The following is a 24,363-nucleotide window of genomic DNA, read 5'->3' as shown; positions in this document are numbered from 1 at the left end:
TAATCTTAACTGTTCATTCTGCAAATATCAGTTCGTCTTCTCTGATTTTGATTGTTCATGCATTTTCATATCTGATTGCGCTTCATTCCTGTTCGTTCCTTAACGATCTTCTGCCAAAATACATTCTATGTCTGACCATCACCATATACTACTTATATGGATATAAGTAAACCACACCACAGTAATAATAAACGAATGTTTACTTCTTTCAATTTGTTTACTTATATGACTATCGAAATTATTAATAATCTAAACGAATAATATAATTATCAGAAGGGGTTTTGTGAAGATTTAGTATTTTTCATAGTTGAAAGCGTCCCAAATCTTACTGAAGAGGATGTGGAGTATCTTTGCAGGTGCTGTTACATTTGCTTTCAGTGCCTCTGCCGGGATGTTGTCTGGTCCCGCTGCTTTGCCACTCTTGATTTGTCTAATGGCCATGCTGATCTCTTCAATTGTTGGTGGGCCAATATCGATTGGGAGGTCTGTGGGTGCTGCTTCGATGTTGGGTGGGTTCAGTGGAGCTGGTCGATTCAAGAGTTCCTTGAAGTGTTCTACCCACCTGTTTCGTTGTTCTTCAATATCGTTGATTACTTTGCCTTCCTTGTTTTTCACTGGTCTTTCTGGTTGACGGTAATTTCCAGCAAGTTTCTTTGTTGTATCATACAGTTGTCTCATGTTTCCCTCTCTTGCAGCCTTTTCCGCTGTCATTGCTAAATCTTCCACATATTTACGTTTGTCGGTCCTGATGCTCCTCTTCACTTGCTTGTTTGCCTCTGTGTATTCGGCTTGTGCCTTGGCTTTTTCTGCTCTTGTTCGGCTGATATTGATTGCTACCTTCTTGTTCCTCCTTGCTTCAATTTTATCCAGTGTACCAACAGTGATCCATTCCTTGTGATGGTGCTTCTTTTGGCCCAGAACCTCCTGACATGTTGAAACGATTGCCTCCTTGATACCTTTCCAGCTGCTCTCTATGGTGGTTCCCTCTCCATTGAGTAGGTCATGAAAGGCCTCGAACCTGTTGCTGAGGGCTATGTTAAATTCGTTGAGTTTGTCAGCATCTCGAAGAAAGGCCGTGTTAAACTTTTGTGATGTTGTCCGCGCCATTGTCCAGTGCTTCTTGAGTTTTAGTTTCATCTTGGCGACCAGCAAATGGTGGTCGGATGCTATATCAGCTCCTCTTCTGGTTCTCACATCCTCCATCGTCCTCCTGAACTTTTTGTTGATGCAGATCTGGTCGATTTGATTTTGTGTAGTGTGATCCGGTGAAATCCAAGTGGCTTTGTGTATGTTTTTGTGTGGGAATATGGTGCCACCTATGACCAGTTTATTGAAGGCACATAGGTTTGCAAATCTCTCACCGTTTTCGTTCCTTTCTCCCAGTCCATGTTGTCCCATGACGTCTTCGTATCCAGTGTTGTCCTTTCCAACCTTGGCATTGAAATCTCCCATTAGAATGGTCAGGTCCTTGGTTGGGCACTTCTCGAAGATTGACTGCAGCCTATCGTAGAATTGGTTTTTAGCGTCTTCATCGTAGTCGTTGGTCGGCGCATAGCATTGGATGATGTTCATTGTAATACCCTCTCTCTTTGTTTTGAAGGAGGCTTTGATGATCCTCGGTCCATGAGATTCCCATCCTATAAGTGCATTTTGTGCTTTTCTAGACAGCATCAGTGCCACTCCTTGTGTATGTGGGGCATTTTCTTCTTCATGACCGGAGTATAACAGAAGTTCCCCTGAAGACAGTCGTTGTTGTCCAACCTGCGTCCAATGTGTTTCACTGATTCCAAGCACTTCCAGGTTGTATTTCCTCATTTCCGCAGAAATTTGGAAGACTCTGCCGGTCTCCCACATTGTCCGGACATTCCATGTACCTATAAAAATTGTCGCTCTGGTTGTAAGAAGGTGCATCGGCCTCGTGACTTCCGAAGGAACTCGGCTTTCATCATGAGACGTCATTTTTCCTTCTACTCCCAGGGCAGAGTTTGAATGGTTTGAATGATTTTTTCTGATTAGCGTTTTTTTAGCGAGTTGATTTTCTACGGGATGGGGTCGCTAACCCCATGCCCAACCCTCCTCCTTTACCCGGGCTTGGGACCGGCAGTAGCCCCTGGAGGAGCTACAGGCGGATAAGTAGCATCGAAAAGTGTTATTAAAGCATAACTGTAAGCAATAGCGAGACACTAGTATACAGAAACTCGTATGTCAACAGTATCCAATGAAATTTATTCCTGAACCTCCGCCACCGTGATGTACACACGCCTATAAATCATAAAAAGTATTGTTAGTAATGATTACCACTTTTATTTATGTTGGCTGGATAACTAGTGAAAAGCAGCAGCAACGAATAGCCATCGCACGATATCTCAAGTATATTGCAAGTATAGGAAGTGGTACTGTCATCTGCATCACTAAGTAACTTTAGCTAGGTAATCAACAAAAAGCGCAGAATCTCGTACATCTGTTGGATGAAAAGCTGTAAGCAGTAAAGTTCAACGATGTTGAAATAAAACATGTATCACCAGTAAAAGTGGATCATAAATCAGTAATGTTTCAAAATGACGTGTTGAAAATGTAAACCATTTGATAGAAATTCAATGGTCTGAAAGATTTTATGGTCAAAGAACGAGATATGAAGGTTCTAAGTATTTTTCTATGAGGAGTTATCGATGTTCGTCACTGGATTTACGTGATAATAAGACAAAGCATCCTTCTACTACCTCAGTTTTTCAGCGATTTTTCGACTCGTTAGATAAAATGAAAAAGATTTTCAAAAGCGTTCTATAAAAGCACACCATTTTTGTAATCAAATAAATCAGTCATTTTTTAAAAACTGTTTTAGTCAATAGACAGATAGGCATTATTCATTACATTTCAGAAAAAACAAAAACAAAGAAATGTTAACACCATTACTGTCAGTCATTTTTAATAAGTTTTCATTGAAACAAAAGAACAAAATATGAAAAAAAATTAATTTGCCTGTAGTCAACATGTTAAAATGTTAGGACTATGTGAAATCAGCAGTGATTCATAATGAATTAATGACTAGGGTTAGAAAAAGTCTGCTAGCTATATAATATAGAAATTGTTTTCATCAAGCTTTTACATGAAAACCATTTATTTATTATATTCTATAGAATAAAGTTTATGAGGTATGTGACAAAGCAGAATAGTTGGAAGTAATTAGGCGTGAAGTACGAAGTTAAGTTTGTGTGTATCCTAATACATCCATTTATGTATTGTAACTGGTTACCAAATAAGTGTATTCTATCAGTAAACACTGAAACGTAATCACAGTTATTATTTGGTTATTATTGTGTGAAGAATTATTCAACAAGATACTGTTCTAAAGGGTTTGTTGATTTTTATCATCAGAGAATGATTAAAGAATTTTGAAAACTAATCGGCCATTAAAACCTTTGAATTAGAAATCACTCATTCAAATCTTTATCACACTTTGGTTCGCTTTTAACTTCTGCCCTACACTATAACTGAAGCCTGATATATTAATTCATAGTTAGTCAGAAAAAAAAAGTTAGTTTGTCTAGTCTTGGTATTTTTCCAAGAAGTGATCAGGTATTTGATAAATTGCTTTTCATACTCTTGACATTATCTACTCAATTTAATCAAAATTTTATTACAATAAATATCTGTACTTATACTAATTACTAAATCGACTATTCACTCCTCTATTTTTTTTCAGTTTTGCTAAAATGTTACCTTTTTTTAAAAAAAAAAGGGGGGAAATGATTCTAATGCTAATGAACAATAGTTTAATTGACTTGATATGATATAAATATCTTTTTTGAGAATTATTGAAAGCAATTTATCTTTAATTTGCAAAGGTGCTAATCTGTATGTAATCTGACTACGGATTATCAATTTAGTTGATAATGAATGTCTATTTATCACCATGCTTTTATACTAGCGATTGTATCTAGAAGAAAAAATGTTTGTTTTTTTTTCGATATAATAATAATAAAGCACAATGTTGTCTTTCAATGCAATGGCTTTATATTCTAGTGATTTTATGCTCTAGCATTGTTTGTTAGTAACTGCATGGGAATTTTTAAGCTAGACAGATAATCATCTATAAACTGTTATTGATTGTAGGGACTTATGTTATGAGAATACAACTCATATCTAGGAGTTTTCTAATGGTCTACATAGGAAAGTATAAATAAATTGCATTAAACTAAAAGCTTAAGTATAGCTTATTTAAAGTAGGTTTTTCATCTATACTTCCATATCTGGTTTAACTTTTCAATTAAAGTATGTTCTTTTTATCAGAAGGGGTTTTTTGTGGAGATTTAGTATTTTCATAGTTGAAAACGTGAGTCAATTGAAGCTAGACCACCAGGGAAAACCTGGAAGCACTGGACGGCCGTTTTGACTCACGCTTTCAACTATAAAGTATGTTCAATAGTTCAACATTACTATTCGTACCACTAATCAAGATGAATAATTAGAGACAACTTCAAAGTAGTCTCTCATCACAAAGTAGTGATAAGCACAAGTAATACTGCTAAGTAGTAAGTTTATGGCTGAAACTGACACTTTTTTTTGCAGCCCAAAATAAGTCTGGTAAGGTTTTATTTTACTTAACTTATTGTATGGAGAGACTTTAAATTGGCTTATTGTACATTAATTTTTTGAACTACACATGAATTGATGATTGAAGTATGTAAATGAATATGGAGAAAATATGGGAGAAAATCAGGGAATCTTTCTTGAAATCTGTTTTGTTTGACATTTACTAAGTTTCTTTTTAAAATATCAAATGATATTACGATATATGTTCTTTTTCTACACTGATTATTTACTTCAGTTAAAAAGCCATATCAATTTATATTAGATGACATATAACATAGATGACAATTGCTGATAGTTAGTTCATAGACCATGAAGAGAAAAGTTTGATAATCATTATCTTATTCTTTAAAAAAGAGTTTGAATAAAAGCACAACTGTGACTCGTGTTTATACCCTCAATAAAATACACAGATAAGTCAAGTCAGTATATAACGTTAAATGAATGAGAACATGTGACTATAAGAATGATATTCATATATTTTATTTTATATGATCAAGATTTCTTGTCCAAGTCCTGTATACAAGTGACATTGGACACTAATTTATATTTAAAGCAATTTTAATGGTTGCAAATTAAATAACTCGAAAGTCTTACACAAGAATCAAGTTTAGATTTTTTCAGAGTAATAATCAAAGTTGAAATTACCAGAGGTCTAAAATAAGTCTGTACTTGAAGCTTCTTTAATCATATTCAAATGTTCTTTTGCCTATAGCAAGGATGTTAGTTGTTTGGATTAATGTATTTTGTTTGTTTAATTGAACCAGATAGCTGAGCGCAATGTTGAAATTATATTTCAGTCGCTAAACTTATTTCAAATCTAATGTTACATATAATGACTTCTATATAATAATCTCTCATTCTCTATCCAGTTTTATGTGATTTTCGGCTAGTATTCATTTAAACGAATATAATATGTTGAACACTTCAGAATAACAACATAGTTGAACTAATGTTTAGTCAATTAGTTGCTGAAGATTCATCCGATTTGAGGGCTGAGTCCCACATGGATATACGAGGATCTAAGGATCAATTATGACTGATGATCTTTAATCGTTTTACGGCTAAGATGGATACTGTTGATGCTATCCTTTGATGATCGTTATACATTGTGGGTTTTCTCAATTTGGATGTAGTAGGGATTTAAACTAGATTCAGTGGTGTAAATAAGTCATGCTCATAGATAGATTCGAACCTGCACAATATGATTCTATGTACGCTCATCTGTATGGCCTGTTGTGAAGTCTCAAATCAAAAAAATTTGCCACTTCAGTACTTTATCGTTTTCACTGGTTCACCAGCTAATGTCATTTACTGAAGAAAATTCACCTTATAGCACAATCAATGTGAAAGATTTGATCCAAGATATGAATTGATGAAAAAAATATATATACTGTAACTTTCTCTTTAGTTTTCTTATAGTAATAAGAGAGAAAACTTTGTCACCAATATTTTTTCGGCAGTAAATACCTCACAATTTCTTGAATTCTGTTTCATTCAGTCAAGAATGTTTGTTCCATTTAAGCACATTTCAGTAAAATGTTTATTTTAAACTACTCTAGTGAATAATTTGCAGTGAAACAGACTGTTGAAAAATTATTTCAATTTATAATCCATGATACAGAAGACTTAAAATTTACAAATTCGGAAATGTGGTGATAAAGCCGGTTATTGTACAAAATCTACTTCCAAACTCTAGACTAGTGAACAATGTTAAAGTCATGTACTCCTGTGCAACTGTATTAATCGAACATAATTATGAGGCTTTGACTGATCCACTCAAACCTAAATTGAGCTTTTAAAAACTTATCTGCACTACAGTTTATATATCTATATATATAATGTATAACATAGCATGTTGTTAAGATGACGAGAAAGTCTTTATAATAGTACTTTAATTAGTCAGAACAGAAATCAATTACTCAAGAACTATCATTAGGTATAATTAATTGTTTCACATCACACTAAATCCGGAATAGTTATAAAATGATTAGTAAACAGAGTTTGTAATTAAGACTGCTCTCTTGTGTCTGCTAGGTATGATCACTGATTATATACAAACTTGGAAAATCGTAACGAATTGATCTCAAATATCGTCGAAGTTGTAGATAGCGATTAGTGTATTTAAAAATAACTACAAATAAGTTACAAATGAAGCAGCACATTCGCACCATGTTAGTTCATTGAATAGTATATTTTGTATGTGCTGTTGTGTAATTAATTTTTACACCTTTTAAATAAATCATTTAGATTCTGTCCGTTGATATGATGATCTGACTTTTGTTCCAATAAAATATTAATGTGGAGTTTAAATACTTTAAACATATTCAAAATAAAGTTGATCACAGTAAGAGTTCTTTTGTGAACTAAAAAAAATGTAAACGAAGGTTTATTTCCCTTTTGATGCCACTGTTATAAGAGATACGAACAATGCTTGTAACTGAAATTCACCAGTGGAACGATGGAGAAAACTTGTACCTTAGTGAAAGGATCTTCGAAGTTATAAGTTTTTCGAAATGGACGGTTTATCCACGAAGCTTTTATTTTCTTCTCAGGGGATACAATTAGCATATGCTTTTTATTAAATTATGTTAAATTAAAACACCTAAAACCTCATATCACATAAAAGTTTCCGTAATAAGTGCAATAAGCATAAGATAGCTCGTCGTGGTTATTGGGTAGTGATCATTATTTCTACCCAGTGACCAGCTTATTAACTAAAATACTTCAAACAATTATATCTTCTTCTTGTCTGACAAATGTCGAACATTATTTCACAATAGTAGGCCGCGTCTCAGTATTTCCCCAAGTTCCAAACTGTCTAACAAAAGGAGTATTCAAAAATGAACAATATTTGAGCGAACAATTGTTCATTTTTGAATATTCTATTGGGGATCTCTAAACTGCTTAAACCATTATTATTACGCTTACTCTACATTTATAAAGCCTATTAACTCTGATCAGTAAAACTTAAAGTGCGTATTTCAGGGAAGTATGTTCAGGTCCTCTATTTACCTTTATAATTTTATTGCATTTATTATAACTTATCTCCTAATAGCGAGTTACTCGAATTTCAATTTGATCGACAGAACTCAACCAGCATTAAAAGTTAGACAAACGCGATAGCTGTTATTGCTCAGTGACTAATCAATCTAAATATCTTTATCGTGATTGACAACTATTTTGTATGAATCAATAGACCTAACAATATATTTATACAACATTGTACTGATAAAAATATTGAAATATATTAGTTAAACAAATAGTCAAAATGGATATTAAATAAAATATTTTAGTTTACAACTAGAAATGATGGATTTTTAATTCATACCAATGAGTAAGCAAAAAACGATACAATGTTTCGGACTGCTCGAATATCTGGGCTACCTGTTCCTGCCATCTAGATATTTTAACAAGTTATGTTTCCATTTGTTTTAACATATCATTATATCTACTAATCGCACAACCTATTCAGGCATGTTGATGAAGAGTTTACGACCTTTCACTGTACAAGTCACAAAAAATACAATCAGAAACATCATGGTAGTTGGAAATATGCATTGAAAAAGATGAACATTACTCAGATGTCGACTCCTGAACTGTTAACATCTAACTGGTGATCACTTAGTAATTATCGTCAGGATCGATCAAGAAATATGAAAAGTAAACATGTTAGAATACTTTGCTCTGAGAATTCCATATTGTACCAAAAATAAATATATTGAATATAGCCATCAATAATAATAAGACACTGGAGTTACTAGCTTCAAAGAAAAATAGACAGCAAAACAATTGATAAACTTCAATGAGCCAAAACGAACTAATAGTTAATGATTGATAAATCATCCAGATGGTGATTGAAGTCATTAGTTTAAGCAATTGTATTTAGTCAGTATTGTTGTAAATAAGAGTAAGAAAATATTGGAATTTTAAAATGTAATTAGAAAAACGTTTTATGTTATTTGGAAGCACTTAAGAAGCTCTAGATCTTGGGACTTCAGTAAACAACGTTTTTTATACTTAACATTAGATAACGCTGCGTGTAAGCTACGTGTAAAAATTCATAAAATCATTTTTGTAAATCATGAGTCTCTCTTTTTGTCTAGTGAATACTATTATCATTCACATTCCACTTTTTTTTAATTTTACAGATCAACAACATTCTCATCATCATCATCCATGGATATAGAACCTGGCTTCAAATTAATACTTACAGCAATAACTGACGGTAATTTATTAAATTCATGACATGATTGTTGGCTTATATTCTGGTTGGCTACATGTATATAACTAAATAGCTATGGACTTTAAGTTTTTAGAAATTTTAATCCAAGAATTTCCACATATTATCTTCATTAGACTTATACCTGTGAAGAGAGTAAATAAAATAACAAACCATCCATCGAGATGTAGGAAAATTGAACTAGTAAAACAGTTTGTGCAACTTTTGGTAACTGAACATAAGATGACGAATTTTAATAATAATAATATTAATGTACCAAACCGGAACAATTCAATATTTTCTTTGTCTACTAAACTTCATTGACTTGAATGAAACAGGTTAACTGTTTAACATGATATTTCATTCTTAGTTGTTGGTGTTGATCGATCATAGGAATCTACTACCTAAATGGGGATACATACTCCAACACTTATCATATAAGCTAAATTTCACTAAATATTACCATCAAGTCACATAACATACAAATAAAAACAGTCTGTTATATGTGTTATCTGTATTTCGATCATGGAATAAAAATTATGCTGATATATTCATTCTACAATTACTGATAAATGTGTCCTGTTATTAAATGACCAAAACTGTGAAATCCACCTAGATTCAATTCATTTTTGATAACTAACCAGTATACTTCTGTTACTTCTGCTAATAGATACATTTTAAGATATCACATTTACATTTAAGTATATCCATTCAACACTTAACATTATCATCTAACAATCTCATCTCAAGAGAGGAAATTATATTCTCAAGTGGTAAATTGTAGTTTTTGTAAATATTTAATGGTGATAGTCATATGATTGATTGACTCTCATAACATTTGATTACTTAGAATACATCACTTATAAAATTAATCTTTACATTCCAACCAAACTTCATATGGAATAATGATAATAGTTTTTGTCATACAATATCCTTTGAGAATTGTCGTCATTGTTACACTTGTTTATATAGCCATAAAATTTTATTATATTATCTAGAGTAGAGCGAATCACTTCCCTTGCTTTCCTTATCAAATCCTTCTATTTAAAGTGAAGTATACTTTGATAATGTCAAAAATATGATATGAATTTCTAACGTAGGTGATAAATTCTCTTTGAAATCGTTGATTTGATTAACTCTGAAAATTCTAGTCGACATCACATTGTTATGGTTTTAAAACAAAGTCAACTATGCAAGCAAAGATGGATAGTGGATAGCAGTGGAATCCAAGATGCGCGTTTCGTTCTATCTGGGACTCGTCAGCTGGATGTACCTACATCTCAGAGTTGATGTTCACTCCGGGATTCGACTATGGGATGTACGTACATCCAGCTGACGAGTTTCAAGTAGGACGAAACGCACTTTCTGAATTCCACTGCTATCCATCACTCATCTTTGCTTGGAAAGCTTGTTTATTGTTTCATCGGAAAACATTTCATATAGAAATGAGATTTTAGAGTTTATTTTCAAATAAGTAACGGATTTCCTTGTCAGTATAGAAGGTTAATGACTGTAAGAGTGAATTTTTCACCAACAAATTGTCTAGCTTAGATAAGCAAAGCAACATTGACAAATTTCTTTCAATAAATCACAAATTTCCTTCAACATTTTAACACTTTGACCAACTTGTTTACTAACACATCACCACATTGAACAATTTAACACTCTATTTTCTCTTTATTACATAGCCATTGTTTTAGTTTGTTGTAATGAGATTTAGTTTACTATTGCTATTGCATTAGATTCTTTTTACAATTTACTGCAATCTCCAAGATTGAAACCTGTACTCCAACACTTAACTCAGAAAAGTTAAAGTTATAATCTTTTATCTTACCTTTAATACATGTACATTGAATATATTCTCCGGAGAGAAAAGTTTTCGCATAAAACTTTAGGCCATTTTAATATTAAGTTTGGATTTCATTTCTATTAAACTTATCTAACTTCCACATCTTGTTTAATATATATATATAACCAGTCAGTAAGTAGATTCATATAAAGCGCTGATTTAAGAAAGTAAATGGTTCTTTTAAAATATGTCTATTGGTGGTAGTTGGATTGATTTTTGAAAACATTTACCATCAATCAGATTGACTTTCTACATTCAAAACGTTTTCCTTTTTTTCGCGAAATATACCAAACTGTTTTGCGTGCGTTAAACATATTTCCCTTAATTTTAATAATTTACACAGTTTCGTTTCTAGATGAACTAACAATTAAGAAGATTGTTCTTTTAAATCTTTTTTTCCAAATCATTCCGTCAATTAGATTTTCACATTACGAAGGTTGTTATGTAAATTTACTGCAAAAGAAAAAAAACGTTATTTAGATGAAGCTAGTCCTTCATTTGATGATGATTATGTTTGTTCTTCTCTTGTTGTTGTATTTTTTGTTTTGTTTTTCATCGTACACCTGACTGAACATAAGTAGTTTCCGTTATATCTAAAGCTTAGATTCTTTTCACACAGCGTACTACTAGATCACTTGAACGATCAAACCCGCAACGTCGCAAGAGAGAAGACAGATGACTAGTAAGTAGGAATGTTATTCCCAACACAGTGTCAAATATAGTAAAAAAATCTCATGTATTTATAGTTTTTGGCTGAAAGTCATTCATCATTTCAAACAGCCAATAGGCACATAGGGAGTTCTTCTTATCCATCCAATAGGGAAGCTACACGTCGACATTCTAGAGTGTTCCTCTAGCGGTGATTGGATGGAATGTCTTCGGCTCTTTCTGTGCTTCTTGAGGCTTCCTTGAGTCTGCCAACGAGTCACCGTTACAGTTTTATTTCATTTAATCATTAATCACTAACTTTGAATTATGGATCAGGAATTGAATGAAATTATTAAAAGTTTCATTTTTTAATAATAAATAATTTTCAATTTTGTGAATTTTGTTGCGTAGTTATTTCAGTTTTCCAATGGGTTATATTTTACATTTCAATTTAACATTAGTATTCACAATCAATTAGTTATCAACCATTTTATTAGCATAAATAAATGATCAACATAATAGCGTTATTTAACATCATCTATGTTTGACTTCCTAACACTAAGCCTTATGAATAAGTGAGACATATCAAAATGACTTATTTGAACATGGTCACTGTACAACCATTTCAACGATTGACTCTTTTTAGATGCTTAAACTGTAGTAAATGATTTTTTCATGTGAAGTTTAATTGAAAGTGGGATTTCAATGGGTCTTTTCCTTAAAATATACGTATAATTATTGTTTTCGAAAACCGTTTATTTGATTGTGCACTACTACATTTATTTTTCTGTGATGTTGGGTTTTAGCTTTTCTAGGAGAAATTTATTTGGTGATTTAAGTTTTATCAACATCAAACAAATAACAGTCAGGATCATTAAAGATAATAGATAGTCGTATCTATTAATTATATTTCTGATAAAAGTAGTGCTTTTTAGCAGAATTCTGACAGATTGAGAAGAATTACATTTCCATTTTTGGCAAACAAGGTGGTTTTACGAATAATATAAATATATACAAAACATTAGTCACTTATTGGCTCACTTACTGACTAATCGACTAATTAAGTCACTGTTTCACACATTTCGTTCAATGAGAATCATAATATATAACTAATTACATTGAGGCCAATAATTCAGACAAGTGAACTCCGATCCAATTATCTCAAAACATAGTGTTCGTCTGTGGAATCTGGGATATCTTGAGTTCTATTTTGCGCGATTTATATAGCTGGTTAGTGATGAATACTTCGTTTGGTAACCTATGATATTGAAATAGCTTAAAAACTTTTGTGCACCATCACCCCTGAACTGTTGCAGTAAAAAATTAAGAACGAAAAAATAACGTCCATATGAAATTACACTCTATTTTATATTGTGCAATCATCTTCCAGAGCTAAACTAATGTTGATCAGTATAGTTCTCTTGAACCCCATACCTTTATTCCTGTTTAAGATGTATGCACATTTAGAATGCCACATAATTTGACTAAAGATAAATTGTTCCCATCAGAGTAAAATGAACTCTCAATAAATAATTGAATACACCATAATTAATCGTTGATTAAATTAAATATAATTTATGGGTACATTGATAATGTCATACACAATCCACTGGTATACTATATTAGTACTTTCTGGGGGACAAAGGTTTTCTTCAGACGGTTTATAGTTTTTGTTTTTGTATCAGAAATATAATAAAGTTATTTTTTTCAAATGATTGATTTTACTCTAACAATTCCAAAAAATACACAATTTTTCGATCTACAAATCTATACACAAGTTAATCAATACTTGTTATCTACTTTTCCACTGACTTTACCTTATTGTTGATCTAATAAGTTGAGATATGAACACTAGGATAACTGACTCGATGTCACTGTGAAGTTTTTAGATCTTAAGTGGTAAAAGGATTCTGTAATTGTATTCCATTACTAAACTTAATCATTTCCTGTGGTGATTTAAAACTCTAACCGTTTAGTAAGATCATATACCACTAAATAGTCCCAACTAGTATCTTTGAGAGTTGTAACCAAATTGATTGTCAATAGATTAGTTATTTTTAAATAGTTGAAGTGATAAATTTACATTAACAGCCATTTCATTCAAAATTATGTAAGCCAATATATTGTTTAGCGTAACATATATTAAAGGTTTTAAACTAGTACTAACGTGAGTAACACACGTTTGGCGCTCACAATAATCAATCTATGAGTCATACTTTCCAATGATCAACGAGTTCTTTTGTCAAATTTTTGTCTAGCGGGTATTGAGCAGTAATACCAATACTTTTGGTGCCCGTTAACGAACTGTTATAAAGCAGTCGTTTCTTGGAAAACTACGTAAGCATAGTGCGCAATATTAATCACCTTCATACTTTTATCAAATGTATTTATATGTCATCAAAACATATGTTTATGAACGAATATTTAAATTTGCACAGACTTCTATTGAAGTTTAGTTCACAGTCACTCCATTTGTCTAATTTGGTTCTGAATCCTTTGTAAAACTTACTGATCTCTTTCATTCCCTAGTCATTCATTATGTTTTCCGGACAAATGAGGAGTACATAATATCGAAATATTCGTTTTGTTCAACAAATGATGCCTTAATGCAAACAGAATAGTTTAAATTTAAAGATATATGAATGGTGTTAAATAGAATATAATTGTGAAGCTGTTGAACTTAAATGAATAAAATAGAATCGAAAGATGGTTTGTAAGAATTCGTTGTTTTATAAGAAGTTTTCCAAGAAAGTTGATGCCCATTATGATAATAAGAGGCTAAGTATTCTTCGGTTTTTCACACTTATGCTCATAGGAATATTTATTACCACTAAACCGGTTCATTTAAAGGAAACTGAAACATAGAATGTGTTCTTTGAATATTGAACAAATGATGTCATGTTTAATCGCAGTTGAGTAATAATGATCCAGCAGTATATATAACAGTTTGACATGTCTTCATTGTAGATACTTAGGCATCATTTAATCGTATGATGTAGACTACAGTAACTCTGTTAACTTTCTATCGGAGTAGACAAATCAATAAGCTTTATGAAACATAAATTATTATTGCATCATGTCCAGGTACAAAAAGGAAAACCATATGTAGATTCTTTTTCTAGTATTTTTTTTAAATAATACCTTATAACTATAAATCTAACAAGGAATTTATCAAAAAAAGAATATTTTTGGTTTACCTATTTGTTGAACTATTGGTTGGTTGAAGGGATCAACCTAGATTGACTTAATTCATTAACGATCGAATTTAAAAGAATAAATAAGTTCCGACAAGGTTTAACACGCTGGTATTTAGTTATACGAACTTAGTTTTTAAAAAATTCACCGCTAAACGGTTATTCAGACTTTATCTGGTTGTTATGGAAGTAAAGGATATACGACTAGACCCATTTTGATCAGTTAATCACTTTGTCAGATCATGTTATCCCAGTTGATATGGAATTAAATTATGACTTGTTATCAACTGATTGACTAATGAATGGTTCGGAACAGCTTCGATTGTCAGACTTTATAAATAACGCAAAGTTGGTGATGTTATCTGTAATCTCCTTTTACAATTCACTTATTAAATATATGAGCATAACTCTTAGTAATAAAAATGAATATATGATCCGAGGTGAAACAATTAATAAGATTCTTCGAACAATAATTATAGAACAGAATCACTATTGTAACTCAACAAACCAGTGGATAGTACACTAACAGGTCTTGTAAAGACTGGAGTTGCATCTTCTATTTATCTCTGAGCTACCGGATAAAGAAAATTCCAGTTTCAATTAAAAACTAAGTAACATTCACACAATGAGAAATAAAACTTAGTATTATCTAAATTCAATGACATATAATTTAGTTATTTATTATCTGTGTCAGTTCAATGCCACTAGTATACAACTGATTTCAAAGCATAATAATGTGTTTTTGAATTCTACAGGTTTTTTATTACATCAAGCGTCAAACGACGCCGAAAAAGCAGGTTACAGATTTAGGCTACCAGAAAAATGAAAAGAAAAAAAAGAAACCAAATAATCTACATCGTGAGCTCCCCTTTCTTCGATAGATATTAGAAAATGCTTTCAATCTAAAATAAGCATAAATAATCATATGATTTCTTTTACATTCTGATGAAAAATAATTCTTTTTTTATCCACTGTTCTCACACTTTCATCTTTTATTTGTACTCGTTTTATTTCCGTTAATAGAACTCCCTTTTTTAGAAGTAGTTCACCAAATGAAACTGATATGGAAATGAAAAATGATGAAACAAGTTTTTCTTTTCACAATTTGATTTCCTTTCTGTTTTGATTTTTACGTTGTAGTTACTTATGAAAAGTTTGAAAACATTGAAACTCAGAATGGCGATAGTTAAGTTATTAAATGGATAGATATATATATATATCTTCATGAAACTAAATATTGTAGGAACTTTGAACATAAGTCAATATCGCAAGGAACGTTAACTAGAAGATCAGCAACTTCGAAATTTGATACAGTTTTCAAAATCCAGATTTTTTTAAAATGTTGACTGTCTCAGAATGAAAATCATTATTAAATAAACAATCAACTAGTAATAACACAACTTTAATACAGAGGAGTAACCTGTCCTTACAATCATAGTTTGATAATCGTTTACAGTGTTAAGGAAATTGAGTCTACTAGACTTTATTTAAAGCTGATCTTCTGAAACTTGAGCTTTATTTCTTTGTGAAGGGGACATGTATACCTTTAACGTTGTCTTAAACATCATGGAAAATATCTTTGGTTTTCCATTTTTAATTATCAATATCGAAAAATCGAAAAGTATCTAAATATACCAATAGTGCGTTTGTGTATTACCTTATTGTTCAGTATTCAATGAGTTACGAAATTTTTATCGTCTGTTTTTAGCAATCTAGAAATGAAACTAAAAATCTGTTCATTTGTTCATTTGTACTGCACAATGTTTTAAAGATTTGCTTAGGATGTTCAAAACCCAAGTATCATATTAGTCAAAATTATTATGAATTAGAGTCCATACCAATAACATCGAGTCCGTTAACTTTATGATCGTATTTACCACAGTTAATAGCTCTATGCAAAGTTTACACGTTCCAAACTAGCTTACCACAACACTAGAAAAGCTAGCTAAGTGCCTTAAATATTTAAGAGAACTGGGATGTTTAGATGTTTAAAATACCAAACGACAACACACCCAAAATAATACATTATATCACGTAAATAACAGTAGGACTTTGATATAAAGCCAAATAATACATAGATTAGTCAACTTACCGCAGTAAAAAACAGCAACATTTCATAGATAAACAAGTACCTTGCACTTTAATTTATAAAGAAATACCATAAGCTAATTGTTTAACGGGTACAAATAAAAAGATAATTACAAGCTGATTTCCACGGGAATGGTTTCCTCAGTTCCATAGTTTCTTTGCCTTAATTTTTCTTAACTGACATATAAAGAGTTAAGCCATAGTTGGAGAATAGTGTAAACAATAACTTCCTGGTTAAAATGCTATTGTTTGCCAACTAGTAATATCAATATTATTTTTGATAAGAGCATAATTTTTCTAAGAATTTGCAGTTTGTTTAGTCACCTAGTATTATTTAATATAAATATTTATCATAATAAATTGTTTTTGTTTCAACCAACCTTTCTTCAAGCGAAATCTGCAGGTGTTTGTGAAAATAATGAATTCTTTTGTGGACATATATCAGTGGAACCATCTCAGTTATCATATATGCACCGAAACAAACGTTCAATAACCAATGTGCTAAACTCATCTGATAAAACAAACTATTCCACTGATATTCAGCCGATAACTACTAAACAAATTTTACAAAACATAGTTCAAAAAAATTTATCGGAAGTTAAATCAATCAAATTAAAACAACGTCGATCATCCAAACGTAAAGATTATGGTTATTGTATTTCAAGGTTACTTCAATGTGATAGTATCGTACATTGTCACAATGCAAGAGATGAGTTACCTAGTTTACGAATGAATCCGTCAGATTTACCTCATCAATTATTACATGCATTAGTTGGTGCTTATCTTACTCCTGCTGATTTAAACAATGTTGGTTGTACAGTTTATAAATTAAACAATGATCCACTTATAAACAATAATAATAAATACACATTAGTCAAAAGTTTATTTCCTAGCTCACACATTGAAAGTAAGTTTTTAAACTGCTTTTATTATTAAACTTTACTTAAACGACCTTATACATATAAGTAGAAGTCGTTTTAGTTTATTCTCTGGATTCATTATGTGTAAATTTGTTCAATTAATAAAAAAAGTATCCTTTTCATTATGTCACATTCCCTAAACTGGATGATATAATAGAAATGCCTTCCATTATCACTCTGGATAACAGTGTCAGTGCCTATCTGAAAAAATGTGAGTTTTTTTAAACTGAAACAAAGTTAGGAATAGAGAAACATTTAGAAATGTTAGAAAAGTGCAAAAACATGGAGTTTAACTTTGCCTGTACTTATATATTCTTTATATATCATTCCATGCAGACACAGTCACTCAGCCATATTGTCATAATGCTTATTTGGGATTAGAGTTTGATAGATTAAGGGCTCAATAATGCTATTAAGCAAAGGATATAATACAATAAAAACCTAGATCTAATATGATTTACTTTATATTCATTATTTGGTGGTATTCGTTAAATATCTGAGAGCATTAAGTACCATTTATTGTCATACGAAAATGGATATACGTAGATAACGTAGTCCAAGAGATTGGCAATTGCTATTTCATTGGTTTGTTGAAAAACTACACAAAAATTATGGACCACAAGCTTTACTCTGTGTTCGATAAAAAGATAATGAACATTTTGTCAGCAATGACGTACATAGGATCATCGTAAATGCTTTATCTTTGAAAATAATCCGGTTATCAATCATTATATTCTGAGTAATTTATTATAGCAAAGATTTTTCAGATAATGATTTACTTTTTGTACGAAACTACATTCAAATCCTATCATGGTACAACATTAATTGTATAGTTAACTGTATAGTTATGACGCTATCATATAAATGACACTATCACTGTTACTACAAGTAATGAACAAAACAGTTGCTAAATCAGTGTTTAAAGCACTGTTTCTGGCGAAAAGGTCACAAATCCAAACAACACCTCACCTACTTACATTCGAGTACTCGATTAGTATTGGTAACTATGATATAAACAGCGTAACTCACAAAAAAGTGTACAAACCGTACCCCATAAACGGATTAGATTTAATTCCCCTTTTTTTTCAAACTTACTGTTAAAATTAATTATTTGTATGGTTTTTAGTGAAAAGTTTGTATAATTAGAAAATGATGTTTGCCAAAGGCTGGTATTAGTTGGAGAAATAATTGGAACCTGATTATCAGTTGTTAGTGAAGTCCTTTAGAAGTATATAGGATCGAACTCCGAAAATCTGTCTTTTGCCTAAAATAAAACTATCGAGCTGCATTATCAGATGATTTGTGATAACTGATAAAATTCAATTGTGAATAAATATGAAACAAAATTTTCAACACACAGATAAAAAACTGTGATCTGTAAATTCGGCAAATTTTTTAGTAAGGAGATAACTCTCTAACGATTCAGGCTTAAATCGCTGACCATCCTTTCCTACGATATCGCTCAATGGTATTATGTTGGTTGCAAGACTCAGGTGTCCTGATTTTAACCTCATATGCAGTTTGACATATGAATGGTTGAGAAAGTTTAGACTAAAACGTACCATGATTTTAGTGACTATCCCTGTCGGTTCTTACTAGGCCTAATATCACTTCGTGTTGAAATTAAACTATTAACGTAACCAAAACCTTATAGATTTATTTATTCAAAAAATCTGTTGTCTTGTTATTCGATTGCTATAACATATAAGCCAAAAACCAAAAGTTGATCGAGAATATGCTGCTCTGATGGGATAAACTATGTTCAAACTACAAGGTATAAGTGATACGAAATCATTAAAATTGAAGTGAATCAATTTTTTTGGAGAGCATTTTAAAAGACTGTAACATAAAATCATTAGTAGTAATTTAACATAAAAATAACTGACAAAAAACGATGCAGTCTGATTTGACAGGGAATCGTCAAACTTAATGCCATTAAGACTATCATAACCATCTTAAAATCCAAGTACACATATAGACATCCTTTACTATTCTATATCCTCATGGCTTGAAATTCTTAAAGATATATTTATTACTCATCAATGCTTTTTTTGCTAAGCACTTTTGCGTTTTCCATCAATCATCTATTTCTTCATTTAACAATTACCACAAGAAATAATTAATTGTTTCAACTTAAATTACTGTTGTTTAACTGAATACCTGAGATTATACTAAATGATCTGGTGTGCGAAAATCACAATATGAAAAATTGACTGAATGCATGATTAATGTGTGTTATCTAAACTATTTTTTTGTATATACTTTTATTATCACACCACTGTTCACTCTTATCACTCCTATCGATACGCTAATTTATGTTATTATGATAGGTAGTCTAACGAGGATACAGTATTTCTATCGAGTTCATTCTGATTGGGCAATTTTTTTCTCGTGACAGTTTTGGTGATATATTCTTCTTATAACCACTCAAATCAGTGGGTATAAGTTGAATAAGTAAAAAAAATGGAAATTTTTCTCTAACAATCCTCCACACGTTCACTTATTTCCCATACTTAATCCCATGTTGGAAAAAGGCCTAATGTATTTTAGGCTTTTAGATTCAGTAATTCTTTTTGATTTATTCTCCCCCCCCCCACTGAACATATATGCATACAGTGTATATCATTCTTACAACGATTGTTCAATTTGTTTTTGTTTTCTGTAAATCCAGGAAAAAAACATATGTTAGTGTATTATCATTTATTACAGTAGGCATTTTGACAATTCGTTGACTAACTACTAGTAATACTTTTATGATATACAAATAAACTGATTTTTTGTTACCTTAAAAGAGAACTTTATAAGGTCACAGGAAAACACAATCAATTTATGCTTAGTTAGTCAGTTTGTTTGTTTACGAGAAATGGGAGACCATGTAAAAATGAATGTTCTCCACATGTTTTATTAAGTATTATGATTATAGCTAAAAGCCAATTTGACATTTTGTATGTTTATATACAATATAGTTAAACAATTGTTGTAGATTAATAGAATAGAGAAGATATTCGAACTGTAAAGTATAGGACTACAGATAATTTTGACGTAGTTTACATTATTACTAAATACTATTCAAAGAACCCCTGAGCTTTGTTTTTATGAGAACTGACTGACTGCCTCAGTTTTCAGAAATCTATTTTATTGAATTTCAGACTATTTTAAATCATCCACGGTTGTCAAAAGACGACTTAAGCTGAGAACAGCACTTTTGTTTTGAAAAGTGGTTAAAGATTCCAGAAAATGAAAATAGTAAAAATAAAGGATACTGTTCAATTTCAAATAGATAATGAACTTTTCACTAAAGTTATACATTCACTGTGGTTTTGTGCTTGAGTGATGATTGCACACTTTGGTAGATTTTATAATTATCAACCACTGAATTCAATCGATATATGATTGAATTAACGTGGATGTCAATCAATTTTCTTTAGTCTCTCCCAGTAAATCTTCTTTTTAAAACTCATCTCCTCAGGTCTGCGAGGCTAGAAGGAAGGAGACTTGTAGTATACGGTATTGAGGTTTTGCCATAATTATTGTCGCTGCCTCACAACATATGATATATATATATATATATATATAACCATCTTTGCTTATATGATATACTTTGCTTTAATATCTTTTTATTTCATCTCGCCTTTCATAATTTTCCTTGTTTCTCTTATTTCACAGTGTAGGAACTTGGATTAACCGATTATCTCTTTCTTTTTACTCACACATCATCTAACATTCATTCATAACTTAAACTACACACATATTGCCCTACATTAAGACGTTGGTTTACGATAACTGGTAATAAAATAATTTCTTACCCTCAGCGGAAATTCATTAACTATGTTTCCTTGTATGTGTATTGGTCATGGAGGAATATATGTATTTAATATCATCAATCGGAATAACTTTTTTTTAAAATTTCATTTATTGCTATACATCAACCCTTCGTCGCTAGCTGACAATGCTTATAATCTCCAGCGAACGAGTATGAAAGTAAAAAGACAAAATTGGTAGACTGCTTATTTTATAAAACCATTTAGGTTTACACGAAAGCTATGTGATGAGGTTTACATGTACAAAAGATATTTTAAGGTATTAAGTTAAACTTTAATGTAAACATATTTTGATCTTTGTTACGTATATGAAGTATGTTCTACATAACTGAGTAACTGAAACAAAAGTTAACAACTACACATATAGAACTCCAAACAAACAATTTTTGAAAAGGATGATACAGAAATGAAATAAAAACTGACAGGACGGTGGCTCACACGGTTTAAGCGTACAGAAATCGTAAAATTTGTGTATTCTAATTATCTTACTCATGAGTAAGTAGTACTTAATTGCATAATTTTTAGGCTCGCACACTCGGTGATAAACTAATATTTTGTTATCTTATATAATTGCGGCAAAAGTAATCCGAAAATTTCAGTATTTGTTAGGAGAGCATCTCCTTGTATTTGCATGATGAGCTCATATTTTTTAAATAGTGGCTGTTAAATAAACATAGAGTTTTACGTATTGCATATATCTTTCTTTTACCATTTTTAACATTTACCATTGTTTACCTCACTAGCATGCCTTATTTTATGCTATTTAAAATAATGTATTATTTTGGACTTATAGCAGCAGGATCCAATCAAAACGTTAATGGGAGCAGTTTTTAGTCAGATATTCTTTATTTTTGAACATCTTTAAGTCCTAACTTACTCAACAAGTTCGTATTCGTTTACTTAATAATGGGATGGAATTTTTTTTAATGCGTACGCCAATGATAATACTTGGCTGTTCAAAATGAAATGGGTGGAATGGTATTTGGATGTACCATTTATTGGCTAAAAGTGGAGTACTGTAACCAATAAGCCAACATTCTCTAATTTCCACTATGCGAATATAAAAATGTATGTATACTGAGATTGTTTGAAATAATACATTTATCTGAGAAACGGTTGTACTCTAGTTTTAATACTTCACACTCTGATCAGTTACTAAAGTAACTGAGTTAAAATCAGAATATACATGCAGTTTTGATTCTATTTTTCGGAACTACTGTCCATACTAAATAAATTGTAAGCCTTGGAGGGAAAACTTTTATTCTTGTGCTAGATTTTCTTCTTTCAACGATAGCTAGTTACAAACAAACGTGTTTTCCAACTTACGTTTTTCTTATTTCATCTAGTTTTTGTTTTCCTTTTTAAATAACTTGACGAACAAACCATGGCATATATTTTTTGTTATTTTCTGTCACATCTTTAGACAACAGAACAAATTTATCACGTTTTTTCTCAATCAGCTCAACAGCTAATACACTGATAATCGGATGTATTATACTAGTTTCTTTTGTTGTTATTGTCTTTGCATATTCATGTTATCAATATTGCTATCGTAAGAAATTACGAACAATACAAATACCCAACAAGTCAATCACTTACTGGTCATCGTTTAAAACAATGAAAAGATTAAATCGTATTTCACAAGATCATGTTAAATCTAATTTAACAAACCAAGAGCAAAAAACAGAAATGAACAAAGAATGTTTCACACAAAATGGATTAGGAAAATATATGATAGGTCGTAGTGCAACTGATGGTACTTTAAGTACGCTTGCTGAATCCTACCCAGGATCAAATAAAAATGAAAAATCTACTTCAGATATAAATCAATCTTCCCTTTATTTACAAAATAGACCGCTGATTTCCCAATCAATCAGTAGAAACTCACTTCAATCAAATGATTATAATTACCATAGTAATAATAATAACAATACAAAAAGTGTTCATTTTGATGTACCTAATAATAATAATAATGATAATAATAATAATATAACACAAAATTCAAATCAGTATTACAAAGCACCATATTTGAATTCTATCAATCCTCAATGTTTTGGACCATATTGTGAAACTATTCCTTTCATCAATCAACAACAACAACAACAAATTCAAATAAATTGGCAAACTAATTCTCAACAGTTAATATGCTACCCAATTATGAATAAAAGTGGGTCGGTTTCATTAGTTAGCACCTTTTATTTAAAATTATTTATTTATTTCTCGTGTTCCATTTTGTAAATAATGATAATTACATCTTACTATCGCATCATTAGATCTCTAGGCGGAGACGCTGTGAGAGATAATGGAAATTTTAAAAACTTTCAACTACGTCTATATACGAGTTACTAAACCTCAGGATAATGACCACTTGGTTTACTGAGTGAAATATTAAATCAAACTACTTAACGACATTTTGATTTAAGTCTCATCATCATCTTTGTATGTGTAAGTCAGTTTAATAATCAACACCACCAAGTATGAATGGATTATCAAAGCTCTATGCAAAGCAATCCATCATAGTTTTGTTACTAATTTATAGCTATCTAGTGATCGCTTCACAGTATATTCACAAAACTTATTTGATGGATCGCTTTTCGTACTAATCATCTTGAATCTTTGCAGAGCTTGAACTTAAATTTCATTATTGACAGTTTTTGAGATAGTACCTAGACGAAAAATGCATTGTTGGAGTTAAAGTTGTAGACAATGGATTCTTTTGAAATAATTGTGTGTTGTTCTGTCTACTCATGAGTGATTCACTTTCAAATTTATAAGTTTGGTGGATTTCACCGATAAAAAATATTATCTATCACAATTTAACTGTCTTGAGACAGTCCTGAAATTTCTCGACCAACTATCATCTATAGCAACTTATTTAAACAGTAGCTACATTATTAAAAGTTAAATAAATAAACAAAAGATCACGTTGTTATCACATGTGTTGCATATTTCACCGTGTTAGATGAATGATTTCGTATGCTAATACTTACATTTTAGTTATTATTCGATATATGAAATTATTTGGAAAACC

The 24,363-nt window shown here is 31.1% G+C and overlaps 1 protein-coding gene across 1 annotated transcript; it reads left to right on the top strand.

Moving 5' to 3' along the window:
• Positions 1-3,147: 3,147 nt before the first annotated feature.
• On the top strand, positions 3,148-23,570 carry Smp_155430 (hypothetical protein; the record flags this gene model as incomplete). The annotated part of the gene is made up of 4 exons (XM_018789320.1): positions 3,148-3,152; positions 8,742-8,818; positions 16,983-17,498; positions 22,756-23,570. 4 exons carry the CDS (start codon positions 3,148-3,150, stop codon positions 23,568-23,570), a joined length of 1,413 nt encoding a protein of 470 aa, XP_018654775.1.
• Positions 23,571-24,363: the final 793 nt, after the last annotated feature.

Source organism: Schistosoma mansoni, chromosome W (assembly GCF_000237925.1).
Source record: "Schistosoma mansoni strain Puerto Rico chromosome W, complete genome".
NCBI classification, from domain to species: Eukaryota; Metazoa; Platyhelminthes; class Trematoda; order Strigeidida; family Schistosomatidae; genus Schistosoma; species Schistosoma mansoni.
The sequence above is the reverse complement of the archived record's forward strand: the minus strand, read 5'-3'. Positions and strand labels throughout refer to the sequence as shown.